This window comes from Chelon labrosus (assembly GCF_963514085.1).
Source record: "Chelon labrosus genome assembly, chromosome: 1".
Lineage (NCBI taxonomy): Eukaryota > Metazoa > Chordata > Actinopteri > Mugiliformes > Mugilidae > Chelon > Chelon labrosus.
The window spans coordinates 2,524,958-2,536,756 of NC_140337.1; the positions used below are offsets into that span (position 1 = coordinate 2,524,958).

General features: G+C 37.9%; 1 protein-coding gene across 1 annotated transcript; it reads right to left on the reverse strand.

Moving 5' to 3' along the window:
* Positions 1 to 684: 684 nt before the first annotated feature.
* Positions 685 to 10,236, reverse strand: rasl11a (RAS-like, family 11, member A). Its single transcript, XM_084542738.1, has 8 exons — positions 9,674 to 10,236; positions 7,012 to 7,068; positions 6,828 to 6,910; positions 5,271 to 5,311; positions 5,060 to 5,189; positions 4,802 to 4,877; positions 3,337 to 3,413; positions 685 to 1,293 (listed from the first exon to the last, which is right to left on the reverse strand). The coding sequence occupies exons 1-8, from the start codon at positions 9,831 to 9,833 to the stop codon at positions 1,147 to 1,149; spliced, it is 771 nt and encodes a 256-aa protein (XP_084398864.1). The 5' UTR covers positions 9,834 to 10,236; the 3' UTR covers positions 685 to 1,146.
* Between the last annotated feature and the right edge of the window lie 1,563 nt (positions 10,237 to 11,799).

Genomic DNA, 11,799 nt, shown 5'->3' on the forward strand with positions numbered 1-11,799 from the left:
TGATTAATCATTAACTACGGACAAATAGGAATTGCATCTAAGTATATTGGTTGTTTTTTGGAAGCTTGATGAAATTATTAAAATGTCCTGAGAGTAGAGTTGTTGGATTTTTGTTATACTCCTACTAGATTCGAGGGATTTAAAATAGTTTAAAACATAATTGATTAAAACACTTGGAGACAAGGGGCAAAGTGATGCAGGGTGGGTTGAGTTTTCAGCAACGCTGCTGGCTTACAGACAGTGATGGAGTTTTGCCACACTGTATACACAACTTGTCAACTGCCTACAAGTACCTTCAAGTGTTGTACATGTGCATGACAGCTCCCAAATTAGATGTGTTCAAAACAGAACTGTGCATTTTATTATTGGCCATCCATACTGGATACACCAGGAGCCAGATCTTAGTTTGTTTAGTTTTGATAGGATTTCCTTCCCGCAGTCAAATGTTATCATTTGTCTCAGTGTTCAGTCTTGAACGCTTGCATTTTGGGGGTCATTTCCTGTTTGGGTTTAAAACGCCATGTTTGCAACAAAAAGGGCAAACTCATTTGTTTGGTATGAAACAGAATTATGTCATCATTCTCATGTGGATTGACTTGAATTGTGTTTTAAAAAAATCAAGACGTGCTTTGAGTATCATTTAATTCCTCAAAGAAAGATAAAATAAAAATGTCAGTTAAAACAATGAAACCATAACTGTTTGGTGTATCTTTAGCTGTGATGAATTCAGTGATTTTCAGCCTCAAGAAAACAGCACATGAACTAAAACTTTGTTGACGCATTCAGTGCCCTCCGTGGTGAACACGCCAAGTTTCTGACACAACACAAGCTGTTTGTTTAGCAGTCTTTGACATGTCTGCTTGGAGCTGCATCCTTGTTGTACTTGAGCCTGGAAAGAGGTCATGTTGACCGTGAGGCTTGTCCAGAGGAGCTCGGATGTCCGAGAGTACTCTTCAGTCTTTGCCATCCATCTGTTGAGTATTCCTTGTGCTCTTTGAAACATTTTAATCGCAGCAGAGATGTTCAACCATGTCTTTTCATACCATTAACAGCGTTAAAACCCAAACTTAAAAATCACAACACTTCAATAATTCCTCTTGAGCCTTAATTTTGGCAGGTGTTGTTGTCTTCTGTCCCCTCCTGTGATCAGATGGTCGTGGCTGACTTGACTTTGGAGGATAGGACCTGCCTGAACCTCCTCTTCAGCTCCTGCATATTGGGAGATTTGGGTCTGGCCAGGTGGAGGCCTCCTCTCCTCTTCTCTCCATTTCCTCCTCCCAGAGCTCGGACCACCTGGAGAACATAAAACAGAGAGACCCACCAAGATAAAATCAAACGTGAACAAGTCAGCTTTGCTCCAGTTCTAAACCCATATGTAAAGCTGAAGTCTACTGAACCAAGACAGGTCAGAATGTTTTAGTAAGAAATATTATTTAGTACCAATTTCTGAAATCAAATAAGCATGCTTAAACTGTATATTACATCTATGTTTTGTCTGTATCATTGAGGAACTCATATGAATCCTTTTTATTTTTGACAATGAAGTACATGTATGAGCAATTCCTGTTTTTGTTACAACTAATCAAGACTATATGGCTGAGACAAGACGGTTCTGTTTAGGAATATATTTTTATAACAAAACTAAATGACTAGGAGCTTGCTCTTAACGATGAAACCAAGCAACAGCAAACGGTAAGCTGCTAGTAGGTGAACATCGTGGAGCATTTGACAGCAAAAGAGAACAAAAAAGTTAAAAGAAAGTAAATACAGAACCACAAACACAAATCAAAAAATGTGTTAGTGTTGCTCCAGAACCCATCAGTGTGTAAATTAGGAATAATTTGCTAACACGTTCATTAATTTTGTTTGCAACTTGTTTTTGCTGCCCCCGAGAGGCCACAATTTTATTGCAGCTTTAGACCTACAGATTTAAATAATTAAGAAGCAGCATGGCCTTTTAGAGGCCGTCGTACAAGGCGAAAACACAACATTGACGTATTACTACTTTAATACATGTATCATGGCAAACACAATCACGTCCATATAGGCCATGTTTCTGAATTACAGTCAAATCCTATGGGAAACATCTCTTTAGCTGCTAAGATCTGTTTTTTTCCTGCTCTACAGGTAGCCCAAAACAATTTCAAACTTCTTTGCTATGTCTGAAAAATGTTATTCATGAAGCCTAAGTTGCAGACCTGGGGCCTCATGTACGAAGGTTGCATGCACACAATAACGTTCCGTACGTACTCGCTCACGGAAAAGTTCAGATGTATCAAGAGTGAAATGCGACACTTAGAGGTGATGCTGGGAACCTGTCATAAATGTGAAAACAATTAGTCCGACCGATCGGGACTGCGCCGGCTGACCCTGAGCAGAACCATGCCAGCCGTCCCACACGGGGCGAGAATTAAATAATTGGAGCTATTGACTGCACACACATTGATATAAAAGCGCCATCACATGATGAATTTGTACATGTTAACAGGAAACATTTTCATTCGATCAATGTACAGATTATATGTGATGCGCAAATGCAATTAACCAACACTGTGGTGTGTGGAGGACGTTTTTGAGCACCTCCACTCCAGTGAGTAGCGTCTCCGATTGGCTGTCTGTGAAGTTCTTCTTTTTTCCCCGTCTTACTCATTCTTATGTTTTCATTTTCTGATCATGCAGAGAGGGGAATCTCAGGTGCAGGGTCAATTTAAATATAATTTGCATATTCAAAAGGGGCGTGGACAGGGAGGGGTCAGGTACAACATGTGCTCAATTGGGATGTACAAAGGAAATGTGCTTCTGGATCTGAGCGTGTGCCATGTTTTAGAAGGAAATCCACGCAAGTCTTTGTACATGAGGCCCCTGGAAACCAAAACAAGCTGCTAGATGCTAAATTCTGTAGAGCTTTTGAGAACTGAAAATTTGCACAATTATTCATTAATTCATTATTGAAGCTTTAAAGTGAAGCTTTAACGTGCCTCATCAGTTAAAGCATTCTTATATAAAAATGTATAATGGACAAAAAACCGAGTTAGGGTTTGGGAATCTTTGCAAAAGAGGAAGTCTAAACTTATCCAAAATGCAATGAGCTGCCGGGCACGAACTCTTATTATTCCAACACAAAAACAAATATACAAAACAGTCTGTTGGGGTCTGTTGTAGTACCCCCATCTGGATAAAAGACAAACATGTGGCAATTCTGTATTTTCCCACAGAAAATCTATGAGAGTTTGGTGGTTTTAAAAAAGCACATTCTGATTTCTAAATAAAACTCTTCTGTTAACATGGGTTCTTCTGTCCTAAGCAAAAAAACACAACAAAAGAACAAAGTCTCACCTCCTGGCAGAGATGTAGGAAGGCTGCATGGACTCCTTCATGGTTCTCTCTGGCTGAAGCTTCAAAGTAAACGCCTCCTGTGGTCAGAAGCAGTGTTCAGTTATCCTTCTGAGAACACTTCCTTGTTCATCATGTAGGTTATTGTAAATACACAGGGGAAAGCAAAACACTCAAGGCAACAAAGAAGTAATTGTTTGAGTTAGGAAAACTTGACTAAATTGTCCAACTTCTGGTAATTTGTTCCATGTGAAAGTCATATTAATTTGACGTGATGTTTGCAACTAGGGGCTGTCATGGTTTCTAAGTTTGTTTTGTTTTCATATGACAGCATGTCTGTAACACTGACCAAAAGGAGTGTTCATGTCCTATGTCCATTCACAACATAGCAAGAGATATGGAGTGTACACACTGGAAGAGACTAGCAGTGACATGTCTGGTGACTATGAAATGTTAATGAAATTGAGCGAGTTATAGTTATACTACGTTTGGAGTGTCTGGTGAACCCAGATTGAGCGGCGCCGTCACTGACAATGGATAGCGATGACACAGAGAAGAGCAAGTTCCATATATATACTAGCAATATTTTTATGTTTTGCTTTTTTAACTCTTTAACTGTGGTGAAAACTATAATGGAAGGTTACCAAAGCAACCAGAGCCTGGAACGTTCATGAGCAACCAACTGTCAAAGTTGGGAGTAATAGCAGAAAAATGGCGAGAAGAGACCAAGAAATGTTAATGAAATTCAGGCTAAAAACTAAAACTAAAATATTTTTGTGACGCAAAGTGGGTAGGTGCCAAGTTGTACTAATCTCAACTGCGACGTGACGGCCATCAATGGGACTGACCATCTGCTACTTGGGTTCAGAACTTCAGTGACGCAGAGTGAGTGCTATCAATCAGACTGACACATGAGCACAGTTTCCCCTGAGAAATATCCACGACTTGAGTTGAAAAGGGTTATCTAGACAACTAGAGCCTGGGACCATCCATTAGCGACCAACTGTCAAAGTTCGGTGTACTAGCAGCAGAATGGCGAGAAGTGACCATGAAATGTTGAAAATTGATTAAGTTCTAGGGAGCATAGGGCGAAAAAAAACTTAAGTGACGCGAAGTGGGCGGGTACCAAGCTGTACTAATTTCGTCTGTGAAGTGACACGATTTAAGGCTACGACCCAAGGAAACACCATCCACGACATGGGCTCAAAAAGGTTACCTGGAACATCAATTGGTGGCCAACTATCATAGCTGGCAGTACTCCTTTACATTCTCCTTTCCTTTAGTCAGTCTTTGGCCATGAATGACTTATTACCCTATGTAATTTGAACCAGACCTCAATATCATCTCCAATAAAAGAGAAGCTATATTCTCAAAACTAACTTTAAGAAGGGTCTGCTTGCATGTTTCAATGTGACGTGCTAATATCGATTAGGAGAAGAAGAAGAAAAAAAGCAGGAGGATGACCCACCTAATGAAGTTGCTAACGTCTCGCCTTCATCTGCAGGCACTTGCCGGGCTCGGAGCAGGTCGCTCTTGTTGCCAACCTGGCAACAGAATACAGATTACAGATTATATTGGATTAAAGGATTAGGGTTAGGTAACTGGTATTGTCTGCTGTGTCTAAATACTCAAAACAAGATTAAAATAAGAGAACTGACTGTAAATCATAATATATCATTAAACGCCATGTTTTTCTAGTACACATGGCTTGACTTGACACACTGACCAGTATAACCGGTATGTTTCCAGAGGGGTGTATGCGTCTGACGTGCTGGTACAGCGGCTGAATGGTTCTGTAGCTGTTGTGGTCTGTGATGGAGAAAACTAGCACGTAACCGTCGGCCCAGTATATCGACCTGGAAGTCCAGTTATTAGAAGTTAGTTGAGTGTATGAAGCTTAGTTCACATTCATATTATGCATGTGATTTCAGTCCAACCTGTTGATCTGTTCCTGGCAATATAGGCCTTCAGCATCATCCTGCAAAAACACACAAACATGTACACTAGTCACGCTGGAGGATCTCTGAGGTTGTTATTAGCAAAACATATGCTTAGTTTTCAAAGATATCACTTAGGACCAGATGGCAATTTTATTGAAAAAGCTCATTGCCAAGACAAATGTTTTTTTTTATGGAGACACACCAACTGTTTCATTCTTATGACTCCAAACCCATCAAACCACCCAGTTCAAGACCTAAGTCACTCTTTCTATTCTCAATTCCTGATGTTGCCTAGACTCTGCACACACACCTCTTCTTGTTGCCTAATCTCAGAGTCAGTCACTATCCTCCCTCCTGCCAGCAGGGACCTCCTCACCCTCCATTATCTCCCCCAGTCTAGGAAATGAGCAGCTCTGAGGCCTGGTTTTGTAAATAGACTGCTGGTGTCGAGCAGGGTTAGCGGTATGGCACGTTGCACTCATTAAACTCATCCGAGGTCACTTCCTCTCCCTTCAAATGCATTCCTGAAATTGCTTTGAGATAAGCTTTTTTTTTTTTTTTTCTTAGCCATCTCTTTGGGAGTTTTAGGAAACTGAAATTTTAGATGCAAGAAGGAGATATCAACTTTTGAACTTTTCAACCCAACTCTCAAGATAAAGATATAAATGCAACTGTTTCTAAGCTGTAAAATGTGTAAATCAATTATTCCAAGCGTGGACAATATATTACAAAAATAACTAATTAAACGAATAAATACTTTAAACGACTAACAGTCATATTTTGTTTATTTCACCAGCCTTTAAAATGCTGAAGCACCCCAAGCTAGCTGACTTGCAAACTGTCATTAGCAAGCTATCTAGTTCAGTGAACTATTTGTACCATCTTAGTCATGTCACATAATCTTCTGCTAACTATGCCTGTTTCTGGAGCATTTACACACAATCAACAGTAAATAATGTTCCATGCTGTATAGCTACCTTGCTAGCTATATAGCTTGCTCTGTTTTGGACTCTTCAGCTCTGTGCTCTATAAAAGCTCAGCTGTCTTGCACATGTGCTGATTGCATATGAGAAGGGTTTCAGAAACTAAGGATACATTTTGTATGATTAATAAGAAGTTGTTCTAGACACGATAAAGTTATCTAGGTGTCCATTTTTCCTGATTTCAGTTTTACAAGATGTCAAAATCCAGTTCTAATCGTACAAAGACAGCAGATTTATTGGATTCAAGATAAGCTATTGTATGTTCAAAGCTTTTGTCCTGTAGTCGGAGTAGGTCTCCAGGTCAACAAGTTTGCTTCAACTGAACAGTTGGGTCAGAAGCCAGACCAAATAAAACTATGGGACCACCACAAACAACAGAATTTAAAAAGAATGCCTTTTAACAGGGAGATTCCTAATTTCTAACATTCTTAATGTTAGCTTTATTATCTCATACCAATAGTTATGAACCCATAAGGATAATGTTTCATAGTAATGACTGGAAATAAATGTTGATAACATATCTTTTTACTGGGATAGTAACTTGGCTGCTATATCTGTTTCCATGAGTTACCTGGAGAGCGACACAGGGTGTATCCTGGATCTGAAGCGACACTTCCTCCCCATCCAGAGTGACCTTTCTGGAGTAGAGCGCTCCTGCAGAGACAGAAAGATTCAGGTGGATGAATGGATCGATAGTGGGCTTTTTTTCTACGGCAATCAGTCAGTAAATGCAAAATCAATGGACAGAAACTCACCTGTGTTTGCTTCATAATCTCCAATGAACCTCTTGGTCAGAAATCTGACAATTAAAGCTAAAAGGAAACAAAATACATTGGTCACACAGGAGTAACATGGTCAAATAATGTAAAATATTCATTGAGTCATTATAGGGTGGAGAATTACATGACGGTTTTTAAATCTCCCGTACCTACTGCAACCTTTTGACCCACATAACACCCCAGTCTTACTGTGTGCTGCTGGAATTTCCCTTTTCCACGACACATATTTTAGATTTTCGAGATGTTTGTATCAGTTAAAACAAACCAGACCCATTCTGAACAAAGGAAATGATTCACCAATACTCAGAATCTTATGTTGCATCATCTTTTATTGACAAATGATTTGCTCATGTTTGGATTCTGGACTGTGTTTTTCAAACACAGGGTTTTAGTTTAGTTTGGTCCCCCAGTTAGCTTCATTATCTTATGATCTAGTACATACTGAATGGGACTGGACTGCTTCTTAGGCCAATGATTTCAAACCTTTTTTAATTACCTAATGTAAGCTATACTGTTTGTATTCAAGTCAAAATGATAAACCTTGCATGTGCACTACCATATAAAGATGGAGCCATGTTTTAGCTATTTAGCTAAATGTGACCTGTCTTTCCAGTACGTAGGGCTAGATACTTCCTCTGTTAAACTCAGTCACACCCCTTTCAGCATTAAAATCAATGCTTCTATCCATATCTGTTACTTTCAGCTAGCTAATTAATTAGTGTTAGCTCCAGTGGCAACCCCCTGGTCTAAAAAAAAAAAGCCCTAGCCTAATACACCAGTACCTCAAATAGCTAATTGAGCTTGGCTCCATAGACCTCCAGAGTTTACCAACAAAAACTGTTTCCTATATCCCCATTCATGACAAGCATAAAGCCAAATGACAGATGGATGCCATCACAGGTCGTCTGCTGTCTCTTACATTTCAGCTATTCATTGCTTTTGGACTTCTGTGCTTTTTTGTTGTTTAGTTGTCATGGTACATTGCAGACATGACTTTTTTTTTTTTTTGGTCAAATTTGTTAAGCTAATCTTATTAGATACACCTTAGAAACTACAAAGTATGTACTGAAGTAGTACAATCAAACCCTGGTTGAAAAAAAAAAAAAAAAACATTTCTAGGAGATCCAATTATTAATTATTAAAACAGAACTTAAAATTTGGTTTAGTATTTAAAAAAAAAATATTGAAACCCACCCTGAAGTGCATATAAGCATATAAGAATGTATGAGTTACATAACCATTTGACAGATAACGTGACGTTAACTGGAGACACAGACAGGAAAAAAATGTGGGAACATTTTCTTGTACATTTTTCTGTTCCTTTTTTTTTAAGTATGTGTGTTGTTTTTCTCTTATTTCTATGTTGTGTTTGAAGTCTGAAGTCAATTCTTATTATTGTATAATCAGGAAATCAGGAGAGATGTACAATAAATTCTACTTATTCTAACTGACCAAATTACTTTCGGCAGGAGTCTTTTAGTGTGTGCTGGACTATTGTCTTTTGCAGCTGTTAAATACAGTTTTTTTGTTTGTCACTTTCCCTCCAGTCAGATAAATTAGCCAATTGTTGTAAGGTTCACTCACTGTTTCGATGTGTTAAGTCTATCTCGCAGATTAGTGACAACCTCTGTTTTAACTTTCTGAGCCCGATAAAACCCCAGATCAAATGTCTTTGGAATCTAAGGTGACAATTAATAATTCCCTTCTTTGCTCACGGTGGCCATCTTAATAATTTGATGGTCAGCTTTCCTTTAGAGATCTTAATTTAAACGGCACTTCTGTTGGCAATCATGGCAATCACCTTTTTTTTTTATTTATTTAATCAGAAGGTGCTTTCGATTTTAGAGGTTGTTTCCCCTTTGTGCTACTTTATTCTTCTGCTCCACAAGGATTTCAAAGGATAAAGTCACTCTTTATCCTTTGACTCTACTATTTGCATGACTTTTACATTTAAGTGTTTGCATGCAAAACTAATAAAACATCGTTTTGTTATGCATTTAACTACCAACAAGTATTAAAAATCAGCTCCATCTTGACCTGAGAACACATTAATGTATATCTACCTGCATAAATGACCCCTTCTTGTTCTTGTATTACTTAAGTGAATGCTTTAATTACTTCCTACAGATCTGGTTATACTAATTAAAAGATTAAAAAACAGTAAAACATAGTTGATATTGTTTGAAATGGACAAAAGCCGACTTTGTAATCTTCTTACTTAAAGCATACATTTATCAGAGGTTTCCTGGTTTTAATTGAAATGTTAATTGAATTTTCAATTTAAAATTGCAGTCTTATGTTTTTGTCAAGCATTTTGTAATGTTAATTTGAAAAGTGTTAAACGATTATTATTATTATTATTGTATAACTGTGAAATGTACGAATTGTCGCCACCTACCGTCCAAGATTTGTATTTTTTTTCTATTTATTGTTTTTAGTACACAAATGTATCTATTTCTAGCTGTGTTATATAAGATATTAATAATCATGCCAAGATGTGTGCTGGGATTAATATCAGGCATTTAATCCCAGCCACCATTTTAACTCCCTGCAATAGCTACAACAAGTGAACTTTAAATTAATTTCGCTGAATAAATTTCAGCGCATTAGTTCCTCCATACTCCCAAGCATAGCCTACCGGTCTTCCCGACGTTACTTGCTCCCAGCACCACAATCTTCACCGTCTTGTTGGGTACGCAGTCTAGCAAGGGATACTCCGGTATGGGGACCAGCAGAAAGTTGCCAGACCCGCTGCTGTTCATGGTTCCCGGTGCAGGGTCGCCGCCAGTCAGCCGCATTTAGCTCCCCTCTGCCCTCGGCTCAGCTCCGCTCTGTGTGGGTAAATAACAACAGATCCCTGCGCGGAGAAAGAAAATCACTCCAGTGCTCCCATTATTTTCCTGCAGGGCGGAGAAATTATTCCTCTGAATCTGTTCTTTATCCACAGCTAGAAATTACAAACGGAATACCCGTTTGTCTCAAATTACCAGTTATTTATCCATGTATCCACCTCGAAACCTTCCTCCACCTCCAAAAAACGTCCAGGTCCTTTTCTTATCTTGCTCATTTAATTTAATGTCAGTGTTTTGACGCCTAAATAGTGAAGAAGTATTCCGGTTCCAGATGCCTCTGAGCGCAGACAGAGAGCAGAGAGAGGCGGAGAGGGAGGGATGAACACTTTGAACCGTCCCCTCTAATATTCCCGTGAGACCAGACTGGGCTCCACTTTCCAGCCATCGTTATGGAGTTCACAAATAAATAAATTAGACTTAATAATAGTAAAGCTACAAAACACCTAATGTGTCAAGAAAACGAAGTCAATTTGTCATCTAAAAACTCTTTTAGGTCAAGACTGATTTATGACCTTTTTTTTTCCCTCTTGTGTAATCTCGGTTATTATCATTATCATCATTGTACTTGAATTATAAAAGCATTTGTTGAAAGTAATTGTGTCTAAAACTGTTGTAGCCTGGAGGTCGGTTCGAAGTTCTTTTCTTAGTAATTTAATTCATACTACTAAATAGTAAAAGTAAAAGTAGTAAAGTGTTCTGGTCCCCTCTAATTTTTCTGTGAGATTAGTCCAGACTGGTCTCCACTTTCCAGCCATAATTATGGAACTCATAAACAAATAAATTACACTTAATAATAGCAAGGCTACCAAACAATTAAACAGAATGTGCAGGGGGAAAAAAGGCAGTTTTCACATCTAAAAATTCTTTTAGCTTGGAATTGTGAACGTATGGAGGCCCATTAGTGCCTGTTTTATAAAGTCAAATGTGAAATTTGCAAGTACAGTTTGGTGGACATAAATTTTTATTTAAGATGTTGAATAGATAAGATTGATTTATGACTTTTTGTCCTCTTGTGTAATCTTGGTTGTTATCATTAAAATGTACTTGAAGTGTTAAAAGCATTTGTTGAAAGTAATTGTGTCAAAAGCTGTTGTAGCCTGGAAGCTGGTCCGAAGTTCTTTTCATAGTGATTTAATTCATACTACTAAATAGTAAATAAGTGTTCTGGTCCCCTCTAATTTTCCTGTGAGACTAGTCCAGACTGGGCTAAATTTTCAAGCCATAATTATGGAACTCATAAACAAATAAATTACACTTAATAACAGCAGGGCTACCAAACAATTACACAGAATGTGTGAGAAAGAAAAAAAAAAAGTTTTGACATCTAAAAACGCTTTGAATTGTGAATGTATGGAGGCCCATTAGTGCCAGTTTTAAAGTCAAGTGAAATTCACAAGTACATTTTGAGGACAGTAATTTGTATTTAATACATTAAATAAGATGACATTTTTTTGGGGAAAAAAAACTCTCGCATAATCTCAGGTACTATCATTAAAATGTCCTTGAAGTATGAAAAGCATGTGTTCAAAGCAATTCTGTTGAAAACTTTTGTAGCCTGGAAGTCAGCCTGAAGTTCTTTTCTGGTAATGTAAGTGTTTTAATGACTAAATAGTGAAGAAATGTTCTGGTCCAATCTAATATTCCAGAGAGACTGAGTCTAAACCGGGCTCTGCTTTCCAGCCATTACTACTATTCATGGAGCTAATTAACAAATAAATGAATCTTAATAATAATAAAGCTTGAAAACAAATCTCACTTTATTCTGTATAATTAAATCATGACTGTATGGAAGCACATTAGTGCATTAGTCAAACACCCGAAATTCACAAATACATTATTGTGGACAATTATTTTGATTAAAAAGAGTTGACTTTTCAGAAAAACAAAACAAAACAAAACAAAAAACTTTGAT